This window comes from Ochlerotatus camptorhynchus, unplaced genomic scaffold (assembly GCF_037179485.1).
Source record: "Ochlerotatus camptorhynchus isolate MF236.1 unplaced genomic scaffold, CSIRO-AGI_Acam_v1.1 ptg000130l, whole genome shotgun sequence".
Classification (NCBI taxonomy): Eukaryota; Metazoa; Arthropoda; class Insecta; order Diptera; family Culicidae; genus Ochlerotatus; species Ochlerotatus camptorhynchus.
In genome coordinates this window covers 3,614,518-3,641,616 of record NW_027040620.1, presented here as the reverse complement: position 1 = coordinate 3,641,616, position 27,099 = coordinate 3,614,518, and the positions used below count along the sequence as shown (strand labels likewise).

The 27,099-nt window shown below is 36.2% G+C and overlaps 1 protein-coding gene across 1 annotated transcript in view; it reads left to right on the top strand.

Moving 5' to 3' along the window:
• The window catches only part of LOC135700239 (uncharacterized), an 84,237-nt gene that overhangs the window by 42,462 nt on the left and 14,676 nt on the right, over positions 1–27,099 (top strand). The window contains exons 2-3 of the mRNA XM_065220683.1: positions 19,264–19,369; positions 21,096–21,227. Coding sequence (XP_065076755.1) covers positions 19,264–19,369; positions 21,096–21,227 — 238 coding nt within the window. The remainder of the gene's footprint in view (positions 1–19,263; positions 19,370–21,095; positions 21,228–27,099) is intronic.

Sequence of the window (27,099 nt, the reverse complement as noted above, 5' to 3'; positions counted from 1 at the left end):
TACATCGCCTGCATGGTCAATTACTTACATTCGTTGCGATGTTCATGAACAGAGGATGATAGGAAGCGGAACTAACATTCATTGTAATAGATTTTTGGTTTGCGTGTATGAAATAATGATGTAATTGTAATTTTGTAATTTAGCTGCACACACCCTGGTCGACCACTGTAAACCAATCTGCCGTTAAGCGAGTGTGTACCTACTGAAACCTGGCCGTAGGCCTATGCTAGACCGTATAGCATAACGACCTTCTTCCACTAGCAGGCCTGTTTCTGTTTGCACAGACAGTCCCACTAGTTTCCGATACATTTATAGGGGATAGTAGGAGATTAAAAGAATGGAGAAGAGTTATAGAGGTTTTTTGTTGTTGTTTTGCTGAAAAGAGAGAAACAGAACTATACGAAATTACACCTGCTCGGCCTGCGTTCGGACTTCGTTATCGGTCGAGAGCAGGGTATTTAGCAGCTGGTGAAACTGAGCCTGATCCGCAGCCATTATTTCGCATTTACAAAAGAGAACCACCTCAATGTCACGAGCTCAGTTCAAAAGTATGTAAACTACACATTAGGGTGATTTAAAATATACCGATTTTGCTCCACCCCACTCAATCAATTTCAAATCAGATCTTAATCAATCCTCAAAATTTGAGCTCATTTGGTTGCGATCTCATACTGCCCTGACTTATCGCAAAATATTTGACCCGTATTTTTTTAAATTTTGTCATTAGGGTGACCACTTCCGTTTTAGGGTGGTCCAAAAATCATTTTTTTTTTTCAAAAATGACTTTACAAAAAGATCAAAGTGTCAAATGAAAGGTAATTTAAAAAAATTGAAAAAAATATAATGATATTTATAACTGGGATTTTGTATTAAAAAATTGATTGTTTTTGTTTTTCATGGTTTTCATGGTTTGAGAATGAGGGTGCAATATGTTTTTATATGTTTCCTTAAAAATTAATGCTTTTTTCACGACGCATGGTAGTCTAGTCTTGATTAAAATTTGATTAATTGAAAAATATGTATAACCAAATAAGATTTTTAGGACCTCCCTAACATTGAAATGGTCACCTTAATAAAAAAAAATACACTATATCGTTTTGCTATGGAATCGAACTTTTTGTTCAGCTCGCTCTAACCATATGGTTTACGGATAAACTTCTTATTTTTACTATTAGGATTTTTTTCAGCTACAACTTTACTAAATATCGCTTATTTATTGAACGTCAGGATAATTAGTTATTAATTAATTAGGAAGATGGTATTCTTCTGATATGCTCTTTAAACTGCTCAGCAGGCAACATCGGTGTACTTGGTGCGAAGAATAAGGAAAATAAATCCAGGCTACTATGTCATACTGCATGAAGCAGTGTTGCCCTGAAAACAGTCGATTGATTATGGCAATAAGTTATCGATTTAAAAATCATTTAATAACTGATTATCTTGAAGTTCAATCTAAAAGTGGTCTTGAGCAAAGTTGAAGCTGATTAAATTTCACACAGTTATGCGTATAACGGCAGGATAGCAATATGCTTATTATGGGAAAAGGTTAGGATGATGAGAACAGAAAGTTCAGTAATTCCCATATAAACTTCGAAGGGCCAGTGCAATATGAGGTCGGTCAAATGTTGATTTAGAATCGATTGTCCGAGGTTGAGAAAATCTTTATGTTGAACCACCCTAATGGTGATATCTTAGGTAATATCAACATAAAAGACACGACTATTTCCAGAGCTGCAACCTTTTTTGGACCCGACGAAATTCCATTCATTTTCTGCAAGAGAAATATCAATCGCCCAATGAATCCGCTCTGTCATGTGTTCAGATTGTCGCTTAATCATGTCGTGGTGATTTTCCTTCATGCTGGAAATTTGCTCACATGTTTCTTGTTCATAAAAAAAAACGAGATGTCAGCAACCATCGTGGAATTACTTCGCTGAGCGCCTTATCAAAGCTTTTAGATTTAGTCCTAATAAAACAGCTACTTTCTCACTGCAAACATTTTTCATGGCTTCATGTCAGGTCGTTCAACCACCACTACCAATCTGCTATGTCTGATAGCAAGGTAGTCCAAGCTCAAACGGATGTCATTTTCGATTTTTCAGCAGCGTTCGACATGCTGAACCATGCTATTAGAATTGCCAAGCTAGACCGACTTGGGATAAACTGGTAGTCCATTACAATGGTTCCGTTCGTATCTAACTGGTCGCAGACTGTCGGTGGCCATAAGTGATTGCCGATCTGATACTTACCCAGCCACAACAGGTATACCTCAGGGCCACCTTTGGCCGTTGATATTCATGCTCTACTTCAACGATGTGACTATTTTCCTCGATGGACCTAGGGCGATGTAAATATGGCGTTCACAAGATTTTAGATTTTTTTACCCCCTCCCCCCTCTGTGTAACGCATTTTTCCATACCTGCAATGCATTCTGTCACACATTCTAGGACCCACTTCCCCTTTCAAGATTTGACGTCAAATTTAAATCGCCCATTTTACTATCGCAAAATCTACCTGTGGATTTGCTCTATTGCCGACTGCCACTTTCTTCAACATCAAGTCAGCATACTTTTGCGACTGGTGCAACTTGAACCGAATGGTAGTTAACCCTGCTTAGTTTTCTCCTTTTCTCGAAAAAAGGAACCGATCATCTTCAACATCTGCCGTGCATATTTATATTTATTGCATATTTAATGCATTTTTTAAACTCATAATTGTCATAGACCTATCACAAATTGTTAAAGGTTTCGAAAAAAGTTCTAGACCCAACATTTTGGCTATTTTACTTCAAAAAAATTTAATGTTTTCCAAGCCTAAAATGTCATAAATGGTCCAGAAAAGGCCAGGCATTTTAAAAATCGTTGACACCCGGTAGCTTTAGTATTTGTCCAAACATCGAGAAAAAAAAATCATGTCACAGAATCTTGAGTTTTTTGTTAAGTCCATTAAATTGTATTGTATTTTTTTCCGTAATACGAAAACAAATTCCCAGATCCGGGATGTTTCACAAAAAATAAATTATGTCTATGATCAAAAATGTTTTCTATGTTGCAGGAGCACTTAAATTGTTCAAGGCGCAAAATTTTCGCATTTTGTTTTTGTTTAAGAGATCTAAAATTTTTAAGTACCAGAAATAAAATAAAAATGGCCAAAACTTCAAAATGTAACCCTAAATCCGCAATTTTTCACGATCGAGATTTTAAGTTCTAGACGGAAGTGCAGAGGTGTTCTCGGCTTTCATTGAAGCGAGTATTACGATAACATATTCCTACCCATTCCTTTCTTGACCAACATTAGGACGTGGCCGGCGCTGATATTGCCAAGTTTAAGATCACCAGTATTTACACATGCTGATTGCTAATCCCAGGCAACGTTTATTGGTTTTCTGTGTAATTACAGCTGATCTTTCAATACTGGAGTTGCATCCTCGGGCGGTCAATCATGCTCATGCTTAGTAGACTGATGCAAAATTTTAAAATATGGTTAGAAACTTACTATGCACAAACCATTTGAAGTTAGTATCGAAATTACAATGGCATTTTTTTTAATTGCCATCTAAAGTGTTTCTATATTTCTCTAAGAGAATGTTTGATGACTATTTATGAAGAAAATTTTCTCAGCTACAACTCTGCAGACGATTGTTTTACAGTCAAACGACAAATGAAATAGTTATTAATTATTTAGGACATTGGTAATTTTATGACATGTTCACTACAATGTATTCTGCAGTGTGACATAGTAGCCACGATTTTCAGCTGAGCAGTTGATTGAGCATAATCATAAGACACCTACGACTTGAACCATTAAGAACTTTTGTTCGTTGCATTTAATCGAAAAATTCAGCAAATTTGCACCACAACTATCGACTTTTCTTGTAGAGCATTATGGTGAATCATTAGAAAGATATGAACAAAAAGTTTGCTTTTCTTATAGTTATTTCTATATACATTTCAAATGGTTTGCGCATAGTTAGTTTTAATACAAATGAGTTTAAATTTTGAGAGGATGATCAGAACCCGATGTGGACCGAATGACCGAATGAGCACTGTGGACCGAAAATTTAAAATTTTGCATCATTCTAATGGACAGCCCTGACTAGTTACCAGGGGTGAAAAAAATATCCCAACGTAAGATCCTTTCAATCAAATTAGGAGTGATGCATATATTGTATCACGCTCTAATGGAAGAGGGAGTATTGTAAGATTCTGTGACAAGCAGTGCTTTACGTATAGGTAATAGTACGTTCAGACTACAGAGTTATAACATGTTATAGCGCTATCTTGATGGTGGTTTCTGTGTTGCAATTATTTGACAACCGTTATAACATGTTATAACTCTCCAGTCTGGACAGCGTTTAAAACGTGACAAAAGGTCGGTTAATATTTGCTTATTGTCGCGTGACATAAGTAATGCATGCATGGTCCCTAACGCATTTTAATCAATGTTCAGTGAACTGTTATGAGTTAGTTTTCATTTGTTTCTACAGAAAGTTTTAACTAAAGTTTGAACTCATCTTTCTTTAAAATAGAAAGTGGTTATATTTATATTTCTTTTAAACCAGGCACGTCGTAGTTGCTATACTCTGCTACTGATCACGATCTTTGGGAGTGAGGGGTGATTATTTCGATAATCGTTGTTACTAGAGACCGAGTTTACCTCTGTATCTACACAATTGCCACGGGAAGGATACACACTTAGAAAAATTAATGTAAATTCAGGTGCTCTGAAATTGACATATACGAGCGTCAATTTTGACACAAAATTGAGTAATATTAGACGCGAAATTCAGCTCACTCAAACGTTCTTTCGAAGTTTTCAGTCTCGGAGCACTTAATTTTACATGACATGTTTGTTTACGTCTCATCCTTTATGTCAAAGATGGATTCCGTCACGTGTAGGATTAGGTATTTCTAAGTGTGTAGTTGTGCTAGAGGTAGGGTTATTTTTAGATCAGAATTCACTGTGGTAAGCGATGCGACTGTTTTCTAAATTTAAATCTAGTGGGTATAGATTAAGACATAGTGACATATTGCAAGAAATGAGACGAGCCTGGGCTGGGCAACCATATGCTCAGGAAGCAGAAATCGTAACCACTAAGCTACCGAGCCTCGTCATTTAACACGATAAGGGGCTATGGGTTTTAGAGCTATTTTAATATTCGCTAATACCTCTTTGGGGAATCTTCCACTCACACAGCTTGTTTTTTGACTCTGTACACACTCAACGACGTTGTCCTTGTTCGGTAATTTTTTACCGAAAATAATCGGTAAATGAAGAATGTTACAGATAACAAAAATAATTATACCAACATTCGGTAATGTTTTACCTAAGTGACTGTTAGTTAGTGTTAGTAATTTTGACGAACTCAGTAAAAAATAGTACAGTAAGAACTGTAAAACAAAGCAAACGCCAAATTCGGTAAAAAATACCGAACAAACTGCAAATTACAGAAACGTTTACCGAATTTATTTAAATAATTCTAATTCCAGACTGTCAAATCGAAAGACGGTCATATTTATATCAAGTGTTAAAGTATATAGTAACAGTGGAAAGTGGCCGGAAAATCTAGTGAAAACAATGTAGATATGTTCGCAAATACAGAAGATCTATTAACTATTCCTAATGAGATTGATTATTACTTTTATTTTTATCATTTTTTATGATTGCTCTTCAGACACAGCCAGGAATTCTGTGCTTTCGTGATCAGGTTCCAGTCAATGTTACTGGACTGGCATCCCCATGAAATCAGCCACCTGCGAAAAGAACACTTCAGCGAGCAATATATGTTATATCATAATATATTTAACTATTAAATAAAATCTCGCTAGTAATAATCTGCCGCTATTCGCATATCCGTCCCATAGCGAAAATCAGTAAGCCGAGAAAATCGCGTTTTAAGTTTGCTTCGTACCATTGCTTCTTATGTGATGGGACAACTAATTTGACTGTATTTCCAAACTTTTTCAGAACAAAGTTGTTGAGTTCATCCAGTATTCTAAAAATATGCGTGATTGTCTACCATTTGCATCGAAAAACTCAGTTTTGACAAAAACGACATGCGAAGAGCGGCAGTAATGCAAAAAAAAAAACTTTAAATTTAAATTAACCGAAAAAAAAATAGAAATTTCTATTTTTGGAACAGTTCAGGTAAAAAATACTGAATAGTTCGGTAAATATTTACCGAATTGTTCGGTAATTTTGACAGCTCATCAAAAAACCGATCGTTTGGTAATAGTTTCGATTACCGAACTGATTACCGAACTGATTACCGAACGTTTAGCTGTTGAAAGTTCGGTAAAAAAATACCAAGTACGGTAATAATTTCTAAGCGCGTATTTTTTTTTTTTAGACTTTATTAGAGAGATTTTTAGCCGTTGGCTAGTTCATCTCTATAAAATGGGAGGCCCCAGAGGGGGGTTCTGCCAGCAAATTTTATTACGGAGTTGGCTTACAATTCACATGCACTCAAATAGAAGCAATTAAAACAGATTCCAGTAAAAAGACTAACAATACAGGCAACGAGAAGAAAAAAAAAACAATCTGGTACATCAAAGTTAGGTAGGGTTTTGAAAGAGATCGGAACTCCACCGTAGGAGGGGTAATCCCCCGTCCGCCAAAAAAAAGTTAAAAGGACCTAAATGTTGTTGTAAAACCCAGCGTCCTTGAGGAAATAAATAACTGTCGTTAAAGTGGAAGGTTCGTCGTCCAGTATGTCCCTAATGCTGTTGGGAAGTGCGTACTACTCCTCTAAGTGTGTATGATTTTGGTTTTATATCATTTATCTCATGCATTGCCGTAGTCCATATATCATGAGGAAAGTTTGCGGTTGTATGGATGACTGTACACTAGATGGAGTTTTTGACGTAGAACTACGTCTTAGTCGACTATACTGGGGTGCAAATCAAAAAATATGTGTGGTGAAGGAGTGTTAGGTTTTGAACGCTTGTAACTTTGTCATTTATAGATGAAATTTAAATCCAAATACGCCGATCGATAGGATATTACATTACGAACCTGCTGAAATAAATAGTTTTCCAATTTTTGTGTAATTAAACTTTTGAAAATATACAAATGATAATTTTATCACTGTTTTCATGAAATAAGTCTTTTTCCCAAACCCAGTTATCATAAACGAATACCACTTGGTTGCACATCATTCTGCTTGAACCTGAAATGATATAAATCAGCACTGCTCAACTGCCTCTGCTCATTACCGCTTCGGACGGCGTGGCACTAGGTCCTGCAGCAAGCAGGACCAAATCAGCTGCCAAAGGTGGATCACGGCGTGTCCACCACAATGAGGAATGAGACTTGAAAAAACGTGCATGTAAAACCCTCTCCTCCTTAACAACCTCTCCCCCTCCCCCCTTCACAACAACCTCTCCACCCCTCAACAACCTCTCCTCACCTCCCCTCCCCCTCCCCCCCCAACAATAACCCGAAAAAGACATGGACTTAGACGATCACTTTTTTCCGGGAAATAAATTTTAAACAAACCACAATTATTAGTAAACACAGAAGTGTGTCCCTTAATTTCTTCCCGCATCAAAACTTTCAAATTTGAGAAAAAAAAATTGCTTGAAAGACATATTCGATGATATTATGTTGGTGAATTACACACAACTGACTATAAAACATATCTGGTACTTCTATACATGAAATTATATTAACATCCCAAGTCCATACTTTTTTCCTTATTCTGCACAAAAGAAACGTTTTGCCTCGCCCCCATTCATAATAAAATGGCGGGAAATCCTGTCAGTTGTGGGGCTTAGAAAGTATGTTTTGTGCAGAATATGTAAAAAAAGGAGGGACTTCGGATGTATTATTTCTGAAAAATATGTAAAAAAGGAGTTAATGTTAACCCAAATGCATATATCATGCATCATAGATAGTGATAGATAGATAGGTTCTACGTCATACTGCGGTCGTGTCTAGGACACAACCCTCTAAATTTTTTTATCTATAATCGGTTGCTGATCTGGCCAAAACCAGGCCCAGGAGACATTTTCTAGTTCCTCAGTCCCTATTATTTGCCGCTGAGAAGCTGTTCCGAAGCCAAGTAGAACCTCCACGAGGCGTCCCATAATTAGATCCATCATTCGTGGAGTCGCAGCGTTGAACCTGACTATTGATCACGAAAAGGCTTGCCAATGTACATCAAAAATCGACTACATACATCCGAATATTTGTTTATCTCAAATCGACGGAAGAATACTTCCATAAACCGGACTAGTTCATGTTGATCTTCGTAAAGCTTCGTCTACAATTTGGACTTCTACATCAACACATGTCAGCAGCCTTCAGGTTGGCTAAACTTGGTGAGTTCGTTCTATTTTGTAAATTTTTATCTTTTCAAACCAGTAACGTTGGGAGATCACCTTTTTGTGGTGCGTTACTGGTATAAGATCTACCACAGAACCCTAGTCGTGACTACTTCAAACTAGGGAATCAGGATTTTCAGTAATCAAAGGATTACATTTGAGTGCTTGTTACTTTTTATGACTTGATAATAGTGACAAGATTCGGATAGTGACTACCGCCTTTATGGATTTATATATTGTATATTTCAAATCAAAAATATTATTTACTAGCTGAGTGTGCCCGGCCTTGCTCGCGATTCAATATTAGCTTGAGTTTATGCGCCGCTTAAAAAATAAAGCATACTATATTGTCCCCTTATCGCCATTCTTATCTAAGGGGCTATCCCCTATTACCATCTCCTTATACCTCCACATGCCAAATTTGGTTCCATTTGCTTGATTAGTTCTCGAGTTATTCAGAAATTTCTGTTTCATTTGTATGGGAGCCCCCCCCCCTTATAGAAGGGGGAGGGGTCTCAAACCATCATAAGAACCTTTCCAGGCCCCAAAAACCCCTGCATACAATTTTTCACGCCAATCGGTTCAGTAGTTTCCAAGTCTATAAGGGTCAGACAGACAGACAGAAATTCATTTATATAGGGGAAAAGTTATAACATAACATAATCGTCAGGGGGTAAACAACGTCCTTGAGAGTTCAATTTTGGCATGTGGATACATGCCAAAATTTGATAATATGTTAAGGTATTGCCGAAGCCATCATTCCCCCTATATATATAGATGTTCATAGAGTTTACATAATCCTTTTCCCTTCGTCCTTCTCCCTTTCTTTTCCCTCTTCTCTTTTCAGAAAGTGAATAATGGCGCTATAGCCATAAGCCATAAAAGGCTAGGACAAGAGTTATTGCTCATGTCCCAACCGTCAGAAGAAAATGGAGCATCACTTAACCTATCTAGCTTTGATGCTTCCAACAACCAACCAATCATATAATTACCAAAATCGGAACGTACGGTACGAAATGTCCACGTTTCATCCATTTATTTGATTCTGAAGCATCGTGTTCAAATCTTCGATTAAAACAGGCCCGATGTTTTCTGAATCAACTTTCCCCTTAAATGCTGCACAGTAGGCCTGACCGTTTTGAAATATGTGACGCATCTTCGATGTGAAACATATATCAAATAGACAAGAAAAATTATGGAGGTATATCCATCATTTTCCAGGATGCTTTCAAGAACTGGCTGTGTTTGTGTTAGGTTAGATTAGATTAGATTAGATTAGATTAGATTAGATTAGTATGGATGACTCTCCACTAGGGTGCTTTACTTAAAAAAAAGGTAGATTTCTATAGGCCACAGCCCAGTTGGATTCATAACTCCAAAACATGAGTTTGTGCAAAACATGATAAAGATTTATAAAGGTTTAGAGGTCACGCAAATGGTTTCAAATGTGTATGGGAATCACTATGGAAGTGTTTTAAATTTCACTTATCTCCATCTAACTTTGGTTCTAGTTGACCAAACGTTGAAAAAATAATAATACATATATTGATGCCATTGTCATAGCAACCACATAAACATACATCTGTTCAAAAGATGTTTGTATATGTGGTTGTTATGACAATGGCATCAATATTTTATTATTTTTTCAACGTTTGGACAACTAGAACCAAAGTTGAAGCGATATAAGTGAAATTCAATCATTTCCAGCTGCAATTCGCCAAAATTTCCATGTTATTTTAACTCAAACTATTTGCGTGACTTCTAAACCTTCATTAATCTTTACCATTTTTTGAATCATATTTTGAGGATATGACTCGAACTGGAGGGTGGCCTATAACAAATCCAACTCTGTTTTTTTTTTCCAAAATGGAGCACCCAAAAATGAATGCGTGGACAATCGCACGAGGAAAGGTTGGGGAGGGGTCTCAAATCACTCAAAAATTGTCCACTTGATGTGTGGAAAGCTCCAAACTAACCATAGGTTATAACGCCCACAGCCACTGACAGGTGTGCGGTAGTTTCGTCATTATATCGCAACATTCGCTTATATATTTTGGACAGAGTATACGCATACTTAACTCTATAAATATAGTATGTGTACAGTGGAATTTAAAATCATTCACTTTAACTAAATATATATGTGTATAGCCATCTAAAGTTATTTGCATTTTCAAATTTAACTGGAAGCTGACAAACCATGACGCATTCAGCCCCTTGGATCAAATTGAACATTTACTAATACATAAATAACACACTCCAAGAACATGTCAGGCATTACTTTGACTGCATTCAGAGCCCAGCATAACATCACCGAGATTAGCGATGCGCTTCGGCTGTAAACTAATTACATCTAATTTCAGTCATTATAATTCGCAATGACAAACTTCCCTATGCCGCCGGAGCTGATCGTTACCACAATCAGCCAAGCATGAGGCTGTGACTTGGCAATGAATGCCAGCGAATTAGTTGTTAATGAAAAAATACCAGCTCTTGGAGTGCAGTGTAAAGAAAAATATATCTTAAAACCGTTGAGGTTGATGACGCAATATTATCGGCGTACCGTAAAACGTTTTCTAGTGCTTCTTCTTTCACTCTGTTGAGTTAGCTGATGTGTAGGAAGTGGTGATGACTATACCTACTAAAGGTAAATATAGATCATGAAAAAGATTAATTTTTCAACAAAAAGGTTGTAAGATGTACGCTCTGTAACGGTGGTTGCGTCGTGTTACGTACCGTTCTGTTATCTCACCCGTTACATTCCATAACTTCCTCGTTACTCATGTTGCGACGCTGGTGAAGTAGTGCATTGAATAATGAGTTGCATACGACATATCTTAGCATTTTTCTTGTATCAGTGTCAGTTGTGAAAAAAGCTAAGTAATTATGTAATAACTATGTTCTGTTACTTTTCGAGAAATGCAACTTCTAACACACTCATATATCCAGAGCACTTGCAGAGGTACATAGTGAAATATATCCATCCCAGGTCATTATTTGCTATTTGTATGACCTGGGAACAAGTCAAATGAGCATCGTTTATACTAAAAATCTTTGCTGGTAAATTAGTTCGTAATCTTTCTCTGTTGGAGTTTTGAATAATTCATAAGTGCAAAAGTTTAAGCATAAAATATATGTTTTCGATTTATATACGATTAATTTTTAAATTCTGGTGAATTTTGGTGTTGATACTTGTATAAAGAATGAAAATTGTATTAGAAATTGGTAGCTATGGAAACGAAATATTAAAACAGTCGAATGCTTCCTAAGCCTTGGAAAATGATCTTTAGCTGCGTAGCTACTCAGATTTACTGTCCTGGTCGTGTTTTTTTTAGTCAGAGGAGCCTAGTGGAGCGAAGAAAACTATTGAGATAAACTAATTTAATCAAAGCATCACGCGCCAGACCCGAAGACATTTTTAATTGCGGAGTGTGTGTAACCAACCTTGAAGCCTCGGATAAATTTAAAAAAAATCGTATCTACTTTTGTAAACAATGAATGAAACGTCAATTTTTCCAAAAACATAGCTCGCCCAGACAAACTAACAACCATTAAAAACCAAATCGGGGAAACTTAACCCTACCTGAGGGAGAAGAGGGTTAATTTGCATGCGTGAGCTGAGAGTTGAATTTTTGTTTCAAAAGCAGATAGGCCCGTTTAAAAATTCATTCTTGAACCATCTAGAATTTAACGCGCTGTTGTGTGACAGCAATGTGACGCAAGCACCGTAATCAGAATTGTTCAGTAATTTTTTGTCATGAACTCTCAATACGTAAATTTGCATCGCAGTTTGAATTTAAATCAATAATTATAACCTTAATCAATGAAATAATGCATCAAAATTTTAAGAAAAATCAAATTTATTTTTTTGAAATTTAGTTGTTTGAACATCACATTGCTGCAAAAGTGAGATTTCTAATCGCAACAAAATAACGTTCGTAGAACAAACTTCCCTATGATTGATTTACTGAATAAGAAAATACAAAATAGTGGCGGATCACGGTCGTGGGCTGTCTTTTGGTAGGTCACAGAAGTTTAGACAATTTTAATATACGTTTTGAAAAAATTATGGAAAATTGATCAAAATTTAGGCTTAATGTTGAGCTAACCTAGAAGTTTTTTTTTTGTAGTAACAAATCCATGAAAAGCACAATATTCAAAATTTATAGAATTTTAAAACAAATGTTCAACCAAATTGTTAGAAAACAGTCAAATCATCTTATAATTTTAGCGGAATACTTTATGAAGAGCTTTTGGATTAGATTGAGTAATTTATATTTATTTCTTATAAATGACCTTATATGTTTTGGCAAATCAAAACCATTTAGGGATTTCAATGCCATGTTAATGATTTATGTGCCGTATAGCCATAACTGGTACATCTACTCTACCACAACAGCCCGTCATAATATTTTGGGGCTGATGTGGCTTGGTAGATGTATCATACGTTCCTATAATGGTGTGTTTCATTTATTGGCCTATGGGAATCCCATAGACCATAATTGGAGCACACCATATACCCACCCTCTTTAATTTTAGGTCTGTTTTAGGTTTTTTTTTAAGCAATTTACCGTTTTTGTAATTTTAAAGCCATTATGGGGTGTTATGATCATTCAAGCATTTTGATGGCTCAATTGCTGTTTTCAGATCATTTTTGTTGATTAGCAACTTTGGAAGTTCTCAACGAACGCCATTTTTAGTGCATGTGTATGTGTCCATGAAGAAGATGAAGAAGAAGCAGAGGAAGAAGCTCTCACGGATCTCAAACTCACAACTAGTAGTCACTGAATTGAAGAAATATTTCCCGTTTCCTACCACGTTAATTCAGCTTTACAACCACTTACAGGTCACACGGTGTCTCGGTCAAGAGAAAAAAAAGTAACCCTAATTATGACCGCTAAGAAATTTCACTCGTATTTCTCGCTAGAATAACATGTTGAATGGAAGCCATCACGATAAAAAGTAAAGGCGAAAAACAGGTATCAACCATGGAAAAACGTTAAACTGCATTTTTCCTCCCATGCCATACCAACATTACTTGATTTTACGGGACCAAACATTTGCCGGCTATTGTTTGGGTGAATTAGTTTCGCCATAAAACGGGGTCATCGACGAGACACCACAGTAGGTACGAAAGTACAACAGTGAGACCATCACGACGGAAAAGAAACGGTTAATACTCTGTGACTTAAACCGATTAGGGCAAAAGCCAAGCTTTAGTTCACCCGCCCAGCTGTGTTTGCTGCATGTACTTTTAGAATGTCGGTCTTACATACTAATTCGGTGAGAGTATCAGCGTGAATGAAAACCAGATGGAATCTAACATTGCGCACGGAAATGGGTCGTTTCTTCAGCTATGCAACGATTTGAAGGTTATCTGATTCAAAACCTGTCTGCAAACAATCTAGGTGTTGGTCACTGTTTAGATCTAATTCATCATTTGTCAAACACAGATCTTTTTCACCAACCTTGCGAATATTGTTTGGCTAGCAATAGAAGCTCTATATCCCGGGAACCACATCCGCCGTTTCGATTGCTTTATAGCCGGGAGGGAGGCCTAAACTAGCTGAAGCCAATAATAATGTCAAATAGCAATGAATCACGAGAAAGAAGTAGGTACATATAAAATAATCCATCCCTCGGCATCATGTGACTCTTCAACCTGATCCAACCTCAAAGAGAAACCATCATGGGACCCTCAGGCAAGGGAAATTAATGCGCGATCACAAATATAGCCCTTCGATTCATTGGTTATCACTGAAGTCGGGTGAGTAATATCTCACATAAAATCAAAAAACATTAATCAGCTAAAATATGACCTATATATATATAACTGCCCGTAGAACAAGTTTGAATGGGTTTAGTTATTAACCTTGTTATCATAAATGGACGTGGGCAAGTGAAGCTAACAATATATAACTAAATTTATCATCTTCTACTTGGATTTGACGTTCTAATAGGATCTTTTGCCTGCCCTAAACTTTGTGTTTTTGATGCACTTCTATGCCAAACAACCAGTTCATTAATTTGTGAAGTCGAGAAAAAAATTCCGATTGATTTACAACGCCGGACTGGCAATCGAAACCACCGCCTCCGGCTTGTTAATACCGTACCTTAACAAACTAGGCCAATTGAATTCAATAGAATGTAATTTAATGTATGACAATTGGCAACACGTAGGAAATTTAAATATTTTCAGCATGTTCCAGAATTTTTTTTTGCGTTTACATAGATAGCAGAGCAGGAAAAAAAAAACTGCGTGGTGCCAAAAACGTGAAGGTTCTATTTCTGTAGTTACAATAATGGATTAGCTTCAGGAACATGTGTTCCTTAACTTTTTATTAAATAACGTTTCTCTACTGTTGCACCGTTGTGCAATTTTTTTTTGTAATTTTTGCTCAGAAAACGATTTGAAAGTGCTAAAATATTGTTTTCTGTGCAAACAATACAAAATAACGCACACCAAGAAAAAAATCCAAAAATTTACCAAATGTTGTTGATAACGATTAAGAAATAATAGAGATGAACTAGCCTAAGCTAAAAATCTCTTTAATAAAGCTTAAAAAAAAAAAAAAAGATTACGCTATAAGAAGTGTTTTCTGCATGGGGTGAAAACGGAAATGATGGACAGTAAATAAAATGCATGTTTAAAATTCATTTTCCATAATCAATTTATGAATTACATTTCAATATTTGGTATAACCTTGTATGTCTTTGAGCAGTACAAAACCGAAAGCTCATTTTTTTTTCAAATACTTAATTTGCGTTATTTTTAGCTCGATGGCTAGTCCAGAAAGCTTGAACATATGATTTGTAAAACGAAAATATGTTGTTGTCATCCAATTAATATATGAATATATGGGTATGGAGCTTGAGAGGTTGCAGGTTGCATTTACTTTACTTACCCCACGATGAATGACAACCCGTAAAAAAAGAATAATAGAGGTACAATGAAATTCATTATAACCATACAATAGAATTTATTGTATTATCAATCAATCGAATTGTCCACAACGATAAAATAACCGTAGAATTTACAATTTCCATAATAGAATCTATGGTAAGTAATAAAATCTACAAGGAGGTTGTTATGTATCTTAACCGTCAAAAAAAATCGCTTTTTCCCGAACAAACTTGAACCATTTACCATTAATTATATTGTTTTATTTTTTAACAATTGAAGACTTACTGCTATAGGGACATATTGTAGGTTTATTGTAACAAGAATATTTTAAATTTACTTGTATGATATACATACAATAAGATATATTGTTGGCAACAGATTTTGTTGTGATTGTATCTTATTTTATGGTAATTTTTTTTCCAGGCAGTCTTCATAGCACAACTATACAAAATTAATCTGGAGACTACACAAGAGCAAACTACAATTGAAGAAACTAAATTATTTGTACTTGGTGATGAAACTCAATTAATCGCTCCAGTTTCTTGGATTTATTTTATTTCACCACGAAATTCATATATTCGCTCTTTTCATATGACATGAATAGGCAATTATGACATCCACAAATGGTGAAACAAAGAGTTGGTTTCAAATTGAGAAAAACCGTTGCTGCGATGAAGGACAATCTTGTTGTTTACGTTGTGTTGCGACTATTTGCAAGTGGGTACGTGAAACTAAGTTAATCTGTCACCTTTTCGGGTACTTGTAAAATATATTCCCCTTCCGATTGAGCAAATGCTGCGAAGAATGAATCTTCTTTTTAACGTAATGGGAAATTAATAGCTCAAATGTTTTTATTAGGGCATAATGTAAACCTGCTTCAGATGTTATCTTGATGAAAACTGCTTTCTTCTCCAAGATCCGGTAAGATGCATTCATGTCAACGGGATTCGCATCAAGGATTCAGTGATTTTACGAAATTGGCAATCTCGTCCATGGAGGGCTTCGCACATTGAAGAGCAAAAGCAGAAACAACCAAAACGAAGCACAAAGCAGACTGCATTTGTGAAGACGAGAGCTCGGAAGCTGTACGACTCAATGCTGGGAAAAAATCGGGTTGTATAATCATGGATGATGAGACATACGTGACACTCGATTATCAGACTCTGCCAGGACAGCAGTTTTACACTTCGCCCAAAGGAAAGGATGTTCCTGCATCTGTCAAAACCATTTACACCGAAAAATTCAGCAAGATTGTCATGGTTTGGCAGGCGATATGCCAGTGTGGAAAAATTTCTCGACCATTTATAACGACAGACGCAATGAATGGCAATGTAAAACCTGTAATTTTTTGGCCTGCTCTTGCTTCCTGCCACTATTCAAAGGATTCGCTAGAGTGAAACAAGGATAATAAAGTCACATATGGTCCAAAGAGATGAATCCGCCAATTTACCAGAGGCTCGCCCTAACTTTAACAAAGGCAAAGCTTAGGAAACATGTTAAACCAGCGGATACAGTTGAAAAATTCAATAAAGATTGGTTTAAAGTGGTAAAAATAGTAGGTGAAGGTACTGTGCAAAATCTAATGAGCAGGGTCAATGGAAAAGTTAGAAAACTCGGCTACACTCGATAAAATCCTGCAAATTGAATTTATGTTTGAAAGCAAACATGATAATAAACAACATTTGAAAATAAAATGACCCAAAACTTAACTCTAGTTTTATCAAATTCACTAACAAAGTGTATTTATAATTAACGGAACAGGCTATACTTTCATAATAATATTATAATCATTGGCTTTAACCATAACAATATTATAATTTTTGCTTCCAACGGCGACGACGACGGCAACACCTGAGCTGCAGGCAATGAAAAAAAGTGCACCAAAAGCAGTAAACAACTCAGTGTACACATTTCAAAGGAGCGTAATTGCTTTTGTAATCATTGGCTTTAACCGTCGATTTCTCACGAATTAAAGCTCACCCCTCCAAATTAATAATGCTAGCTGGTAGAGGAAACATTCCTCTACTTGTTGGTTTCATTAATTTTCATGTGTGAGCTTTTATTCGCGAGAAATCGACGGCTAAAGCCATTGTTTACAAAAGCAAATACGCCCCTTTGAAATGTTGACACTGAACTTTCGATAGCGTGATCGACACCGTCAAAAACAACTGCTGCAGCTTCGATAGTTGAGAGCGAACTGATATAAAACTATGTTAAAACTGATTAAATCACTCGGCCAGAAGTCATTAAAACCTTTTAAATTGTCCATCTGACAGCCTTGAAAGCTTTGATTTGGTTTTACTCAACTAATTGGATGCAGTGCTGCAAAATCTCGACAATACACGGTGATATTGTCAATTTTGCTTTGGTCACTCATTTGAACTAACTGTCATAGTCAAGGCAAACCATGTCAATTGTCAATGACAATGCTGTCAGTGACGAACTTGTGTAGATTTTTATAGTAACTAAATTTGTAACGAAATTAAATTACTTGAGCTAAGAGATGAACTAGCCTATGGCTAAAAATCTCTTTAATAAAGAAAAAAAAAATTACTTGAGCAACACATTTACATGTAGTCGTTGATGTAAACAAGCATCTACGTCCTGAACTACTTGGATAACAAAAATGTAACACAGAATGTACGAAATTACATTTTTTGTTCCCAGGTTAATCTTTGTCATTGACGAAAACATGAATGAAATTTTGACGAAGGTTTTTTTGAGGATCAAGTCTGTGACTATGTGACGAACAATTTTGTCAATATCGTGCGAAAGTCTGGCAATGACAATGACAAATCTCAGCACTGATTTGATGTATTCTGCTAGGTATTCAATTGAATCTTATTGTGGTTTAATTCTATAACAATGTTGGCCTTGTGACCACGAAGCAAAATATCAGATTGTTGGTATAAAACTGATATTCAACTAATTGAATGAAGGGAACATAATTGTCACTTTCAACCTATAAGGCATGTTTGGAGGCATGCCGTGCAATGTTAATGATAAGCATATGTAAGGTATCGTGAAAATATTCGTTGTTAGAAAAAATTTGCAAAGTAGTGATTTATGACCCAAAAAAACAATGCTTTCTAGATAATGTTTAATACATTACCACTCAACGCTGATCTTTAAGGAATGATGTTCACATACGGGCGGTGGATTTATATATCTGTGACAGGAAAATTATTCGATTTACATATTTAATTATATGAAGGGTTGTCACAGATATCTGTGCTATGCAATGTCTTAATTAGAATAAAAGGGACTTCTGGGGGGAGGAAGACGTCTGGATTACACATTAACGCAACCAAAGGTCGAGTAGCGTATGTTTCCGTTTGGGAACACTTTATATTACATGACATGTTTGGAATTTACGTCAGAGATGGATTAAGTCTCGTGTGAAAATAGTTATTTTTAAGTGAGTATATATAAATCACTCTTAATTGCCCTGTAATAAAAAAACAAACCCTGGTTTCCTTCTATAAAACCTGTTACCCTAGCTTTGTAATCTACATTCGACTTGGAATAGTTTCTACTCATACACTACATCCACTGAAGCAAATCAAAGCTCCACTGCACTAGAAGTCAGCAGCAGTGTGGTATGCTGTAAATGGGGAATTAATACGCGGTTGGTCCAATATTCCATTAATTAGGTCGACATAGAGCGTTGTTTGCCTTTACATCGCGGTACCTGTATGCTGTGCACATGAGCAGACTCATTTTTCAATCATACATTCACTCAAACTTATCTATCGTGGCAAATTTCTCACATAGGGGAAATGGTTGTAATGTCGGCCTAAATGCCCCTAATTTGGATCCATACATAAATTCAGCAATCGACTAAATTTTCAATAGCGACCAAAAATATCCATTATTACCGTCCCAATGACGCGTTCATCTGGATAAAATTCATAAATAGCAGATTTTTAGCGATGGGCCCAATCTTAGATCCATAGGCCAATATTAGAGCCATTTCCCCTATCTACCACATATAGGAACTGATGATTTTTTTTTTCCTTTTTCGTCTCTATTTTTCAGCTATTCAAGATAACGAATTCATCAACGATTTGCTAGAGGAGCGTAGGCATTACGAGGCGGCTCAGAAATCAATTGCCGAGTGGAGAAGCACGCTAACCAGAAACAGGTAAAACCCAAGGGTGTCGTAAAAATCGGTTATGTAGCCCTATTTGGACATTGTTTATGGTGGAAATGTAAATCATAATTTATTACAGTCACACATGAGAAAACGATTAGCTGTCGCATATATGATTAGGTAATTTCAATGAATCACGGCGTAAGCACCGAGTTGATCGACCAATAATGTGAAACTACAAGCCAACGTTGTGCTAAGTATACACAAACAGCAATTCCATAGAAAAAATTATAATGAATCTCAGAATTTCATTAAAATTGGAATAGTTCTTCCTTATCAAAAAATATTACACTCGATTTTTTTTTACTCCGCCCTTAGGGTGACCATTTCTGTGTTAGGGTGGTCCGAAAAATCTATTTTATTTTCAAAAATGCTTTTTTACAGTTGACCCTAAGAATTTTTAAATGTTTGATTTCGTATTAAAAAAAACGTAGCAAATGCTTTTTATTGATTTACACTGCAAGTGTCTTCAACAACTTCTTATTTTCATATTTTTAATTGAAAGATCAGCAATTTCGTCACGGAGATAAAAAAAAAAATAAACAAAAAAAAAACATTGTTCCGCAGCATAAACACCACACGTGCATGGAAACGATGAAGACGCAAGGGCTGTCCATAAACCACGTAGACCAATTTTCAGACACTGCAGACACTACTTTCCCCGTCGTATATATATATTTTTTTAATATTTTTACCGAGTGTAAACTTTGATTGGACTCCCTTACCCCTTTAAAGTCTACTTGGCTTTCAAACAGGCCCCAATTTGACATTATGCATTTTGGTATCAAAATCCTGGGATAAATACTTAAATGCTACAAAGAATAACGAGTACGACGAAATATACGTAAAATATCAAGCATTTATATTTGTACCTTCCTAAAAGTTGTCTAGCTCGCTTCTACTCTATATATGCAATATTCACACTGCCGTACTCTAAACGGAACTATCAATTCTATACTTTCATCTCCTCATCTATCGTATAAAAATTACCACTTTAGTCTGTTATTTGAAATTAGCATCTTCAACATGTTTCGTGGATTCCTGGAGAAAAGTGTAGATATCATTAACCAGTTATTTTATTTAACTAGCACTGTAAAGTTAAATTCATAAATAGTAGCAAAAACATATTTTCAGAAATGTCCATATGCAAACAAAAGTTTGAACACACTTTTATGTGGATTGACGAGAGTTACACGTGATCTTTAGCCATATATACGAAGTATATTGTGATCATATCCAAGTGTTCTCTTAATATATTAATACGATATATCTACATATTTTAAGATATTTTAACCAAATTTAAGTTTTGGCCCAATGTTACATTGGTCTATTTATTTTATTCAATTTTAGTAAAATGATATATCAATTTGAATCAACCATTTCCATGATAGTCGTAAATTTATTATTGATGAATAACATGCTTAAATTGTTTTACTTGCTAAAAAAGATGTATGGAACGATTTTTTTTTTAATATTCTGGCCCAATGTCGCCTCCACTTACGGTATTGATAAAATTATACGGATAAATCTTAAGAATTTGATCAACTAACATTCAGGATGTCAGAAACTGTGATGAGTTTTTTGACTCTTTAAAACTGGAATGAAATCACGATGGTTTAATACTGATGTCCTATTCATTTACTCCACTTGAAAAATACACTCCAACATTTCTGAATTGATAATTATTAATCAAAAGTTTATTGGTTCTCTCCAACAGGAAAAAACGAGCTGACAAAGTTGTCTGCTATGGAGAACTTGGATGTTTCGAGGAAACTGCGTATCTGGAAATGCTTCCATCGCCACCGGAGGAAATCGACACGAAATTTTTCGTGTATTCAGCCAAGCACAGGTAAGTGATCTCCGAAACAAATTCTTTGTGTGTGTTCTTCTCACTACTGACTACTAAGCTATGCTAGAAGTGCATTCAATAGATCTAATAAAGCTACCTGTTAGTGGAAGTCGTTTTCCTCGATGAGAGGCGAAGGTCAATGGCTCAAGTGAGAGCACCGGTTATAGGTAGCACTTCATGGTTAGTCTCTTGCTCAACCTGTTTGATTGAACGTCGTATGAATCATGTGTTTGAAAAGTGGCGCCTTGGTTCAAATCGTGCAACAAATTAGCTAACACGAGCAAACAAATTATGCTGATGACGATCAGTTGAGTCGGAAATTGTGAAAAACGGAATTGACACGAGCCAAACGATGAAGCAATCAAAAAATATCTTTCGCATACACACACAATGTTGCCATTGAAATGAGAAAGGACAATGACACGCTATACTTGAAGTTGAGATACGCATGCATATTGAAGTATAGAGAAAATATAACGCATTCATGCATACAGCTCGAAGCCAATTATGATCGTGGCCTTATGTGCAGCCTGGCGTGAAGTGCAAGTTCGCGCGCTTATTTTCCCGCGAGGCTAATGAATCATGGACGTTGATATCCTTTGAAATTAATTGCATGGTAGACAACTGAGTGCATGAAAGCATTTTTTTAAATAAATTTCTTCATGGCTTAAATCCAAGATGTTCCAACTTTAACCTATGGCTGCTGTCATCTGGTGTACTTATAACCACATCCACAGTTGTTAACTCACAGTATTTTTTGCATTCTCATATTGTATGGCTTTATGCCTTAAATAGTCAAAAAAATAACAGACGCGAAGGGATCCCTATCTGGCCGGGGAATTGAACTCGTCTTCCGCAACACGGTGTGCTTTATGATCAATTAGTTGACACTTACAACTGACCCCCCTGGGACCACTGAATAACATTAAAGATCATGATTTTTTTTAAAGCTTAAGTCTTGACTGCTTGATCTCCGTTTATTTCGTCGTTTTTACGACATTAATTCCAACAACTTTATGTGTGCCAAAATCAACATTTTACTTGAACCACATTCATTTGAAGCTAGTTTTATGCGTTTATTGACCCACCAGTGTAGTGGTGTGTTTCAGGACAGATTTTTTTGAATACCATAACTATCTATAATAGCAAAACCAGTTGAAATAAGGAACCATGAACTTATTACGTTTAAAAAAAATAATTTTCTTACGTTCACTTACAAGGGAGGCAGGGAATCTCAGAAATACCTTACGAAATCATGAAGAATGCAGAACATGTTAATGTTCGTTTTCCGATCTTAATAAGGGGGTATTAAGATCGGAAAACGAACATTAACATGTTCTGCATTCTTCATGATTTCGTAAGGTATTTCTGAGATTCCCTGCCTCCCTTGTAAGTAAACGTAAGAAAATTATTTTTTTAATTGTAATTGTTAATTGCTGGAGCTGGAAAAGAAAAGTCCCTAGGAAAAATTCACGTAATAGGAGCATGGTCCCTAATTTAATTTGAAGGAACTGCCACTTTCGAATAAATTTCATTAGAAGCCTTGAATAATTTGAAAAATTTTGTGTCCTACTGATTTTGTTTTCAATATAAACAAACTACGTAGGTAATGTCATTGAACTCTATTGCTCATGGTTTCAGAGACAAAAATCAGCACCACGAAATTAAGTACCACTTTTATTGAAAGCAGAAACACCACCTGTCTGCTTCCTAGATCTCATAATGGGGCAATAAAATGCGTTTTTCTGCGTCTGGTTTGTGGTGTTTGCGGCTTTTTCTTACACTTTGACTTAGACATCTGACTATCTTACAAATGATTCATTCGGCTATGACAAAGCCAGTAGCGTTGCACATTGATTTCCTCGTTTATTCACAATGGATTAAAACCATGGTTGGGTTTTGCTTCACATGCCGCTATGAAAAAAGGTACGGTGATTTCGTTTGTATGAAGAAAGCCGGAAAATGTTTATTTTAACGAAATATTACTCTTCATGAAAAAAAAATTGTAATCCAATTTTTTCTGTTTTGGCTTTCAAAATCGATATTTTTGGAAAAATATTCAAATCTCCATACTTTTTTCCGGTTAACTTTATGCCCATAGGAAGGAGGTGCCATGTTGTCAATAGTGGTGAGATGAAAACTGACAGCATACAGTGATCCATTGATAGATTTCAATTTAATTTTTTATTAATTTTCTTTTTCATAGCAATATACGTTTCAATTACAAATTATTGTCCATCCTCAATATGGATAGTAACAATATTGTTTGAGTTGTTAAATCAAAAAGCCTCTCAACAATTTTAATTTGGAAATTGGGAGCAAGCACATTATCCAATATGCAAATATCCATGACCGGATACGATTTCCTAAGATACGGTGTCCCAGAACTCAGTATGAACTCTCATAGTAGTATACCGGAAAGCGCAAGTGTAGCCGGCGCCGGTGGTGTAGTGGTAAGCGTGACTGCTTTCTCACCCCAATGGGTCTGGGTTCAATCTCAGCCGAGGTCGGTGGGATTTTTCTGAGGCATAAACATCTCTGGTCACGTCTTCCTTCGGAAGGGAAGTAAAGCTGTTGGTCCCGGCCCATGTGTGCTGAATGGGTGCGATATCCTACGCAGGTGTGGAAGCTGCCTTCCTGCACATTCGATTGCCGTCAATGGATGGCAATCGATGTCCGTCGGTGATTGGCACTAGATTGCGGAACAGAGACCGACGTTAAATAAATGAAAGAAGAAGGAAAGTGCAAGTGCTAAATATCATACGATATAATTTATTTACACTAACGCAACTTTTACTCTCATCATAGCATGGCTCGTTTCTTTGCTCGCAATCCATATTTAGGGAATAGGTACACAGGCTGATTAACACGCTAGGTGCTAAATAAGAAAGGAAACTCCAATGAAAAATATTGCATCACCAATGTGTTAATTATGACGTTAGCTACTTCCGTATGTATGTAATCGAAATCACTAACGAAGCATTAATTATGATATGTCAATAGATTTAATTTGATACTACTTAGCTAATAGAGTAGAAAAATACGTAACATAGGTGTTCAAAACAGTAAACGGTTGATTTAATTCTGGAATGAATTAAAAAAAAATTCAAATGAGTTTTAACTGTGAATAGTGATGACAGTGTGAAGGAATAAGCTCCATTGACTAACCGAATCCCAGAGGCGTAAAATGCGTGGCGATACTATGAGCAAGCACGCTTCTCGGCAACGAGACAGGCGTACTGCGTCACAGAATTGCTACGCATTTTGCACCAGTGGGGTTCTGTCAGTTAATCGACTGCTGTATGCTGCCTGTTCGTTATGATCTAACTAGTACTTACATCATTTCATAATACTGTCAGTTTTGATCTCACAAATACTGTCAATATGGCGCCCTTTCCAAGAGCTAGAGAAACAATGTAAGGAGATTAAGTTTTAATCAGTTTTACAAATTACAATCAATTCTGTTTTTACGCGATATTTTTGATCTTAAAATCATTTGATCTCTTGAAATTTAAGCCACCAAATTTAAGTGGTCCAGAAATGAAAAGTACAATACAATTTTTGTCCCAGAAATTGCAACTTTACCAGCACAGTGTCTTTTGTGAAATTGTTGCTTATAATTGTTACAGTTATGCCGCGGATACACTTGTATGGCAAAGTATGAGCATGAGCATGATTTGTATATTAAATTATCACACTGGTATAGTTTTTGGATGATTATACAAATAATGCTAATGCTCATAGTTTGTTTGGTGATTGGTGAATAATTATACACCTTCCATGCAGCAATCAGATAACGATGAGGTGGTTCTTAGATAATGACTTATGCGAATCGATTGCAATCAACCGAATATTAAATGAGTTGATCCTTAACATAGAAGCGTACAGTGTTGGAAAAAAATAAAAAAAATAAATCTCACCAATGCCCAAGATCACACTTGATTTTCGTAGACAAAAATCAACAAGCAGGCAACTGCGGATGATATTACAAGCCGTGATATCGTAGCTACGAAGCTAACAAAACTCACCAGCTACGATTCTAACCAAACCGTGGTGAATCAAACGTCTCGAACGTTTAACGGCGCCGGTGGTGTAGTGGTAAGCGTGATTACCTCTCACCCCAGAAGGCCTGGGTTCAATCCCAGTCGGCGCCGTCAGGATGTTCCGCCTTCCTTCGCATGGGCGTCACAATATCAGCTTCAATCGACCAAATCGTCGCGACGAAGAGACTACTGGTTTTCTTTCTCTGTTAAAGTCGAACAACTTCGCAGCATTCTAAAACCGCAGTCGGCGTGCACAAACAAATATTAAATCGCTTGTTTTTCTTTTCCCGGTCGCTCCATTGGTCTTTCTTTCAAGCTTCGGTATGTTCGGTAATGTTGGCCTATGGATCTAAGATTGGGATCATCGTTAAAAATCTGCTATTTATCAATTTTATCTCATGGATATTTTTGGTCGCTATTGAAAATTTAGTTGATTGCTAAATTTATGTATGGGTCCAAATTAGGGGAATTTAGGCCGACATTACATCCATTTCCCCTATATATTAAAATAATTTCTCACGTGAAACACTTGAAGATTATAGGTATTATATGATTACATAATGAAGTTTCGTTTAACTTGAAAATCGACGGTACTTACATTGAAAGCGATGAGCAAAGCAACGACGAAAGATCCACAGCCAGCCTTTCCTTCTAAGCGTGCTTCTTTTTCATTTTCATTTTCGTTTCTTTTTTTTTCCTCGATTTGTTTTTCGTCGATCTTGTTTTCCGTGCTGAGCACCAATGCTACCGACGCCAGGGAGGCAGCTCCCACACTTAGACCCTACCTATCGACCCATCAACTCATGAACCGAAGGAAGGCGTGATTAGAGATGTTATGCCTCAGAACATTCTGGCGGCGCCGACTGGGATTGAGGTAATCACGCTTACCACTACACCACCGGCGCCGCCAGTTTCGTTTCTTGCTTGACAATCTGTGTAGTGTATCTTAAAGGCTGGCCAAATTTATTCATACCAATGAAGAGTTACGATTAATGTATTGCAATCATTGTAAACATCCTTAACAAATAAAACATAAACATAAAAGAAAACGATTCAAACAAAAATGCAAGATTCAAAATGGCCGAATTTTTGAAAAAATCTGAATGATTGCCAATAATAAACAATTATGTAAATTTCGTGCAAATCGGAGACGGTCGAGTTTTTTTTCCGATTCGTTTGGCATGGATCTGCTTAATATTAGAAAAGTGGGATTTGTATAAAAATGGAGGGTTTCTAAAAGACATGATTCATTTCTAATGCGGATATTTACCTTCAATTTTAGCTGCAGACTATACAGAAAAAATCTGAATTTTAATTATGATGTAAACATTGATTTACGTAACTTGTATTTCATTTCATGCAATCGAGCAACTTGTAAGCAACGTTGTTTTCAAATATGAGCTTTTGTATACAATATTTGCAACATTTCATGAAATTTCTCAGAACTTTATACGATTCATAATGTAAATTTATATGATATGTGACGCTCCATTTATGTGCATCATATTGTTTCTGTTCACACTACTTTTTTGAACTATAGCTTATACAGGCAGAAATTAGCTGCATAAGGCAAATTTTGCCTGTATAAGCTTATCTACAGCTAAAATCGTTAGTTGGAAAGTTTATCTGGACCGTCCTGAAAGCTTCGTATGCTTAAAACTCATCGGACATTTCGTCTGAACCTTCTTAACCCTTAAATACATCCCGATTCGCACTCTATGCGCTTTTAAGTCTTCTGGAACTTATCAAATCTATAATCTACTAATCATATCCTTGTAGTAATTTTAAGAAACCCACTCTAAACCACTAGTGAAAATTCATGATAATGC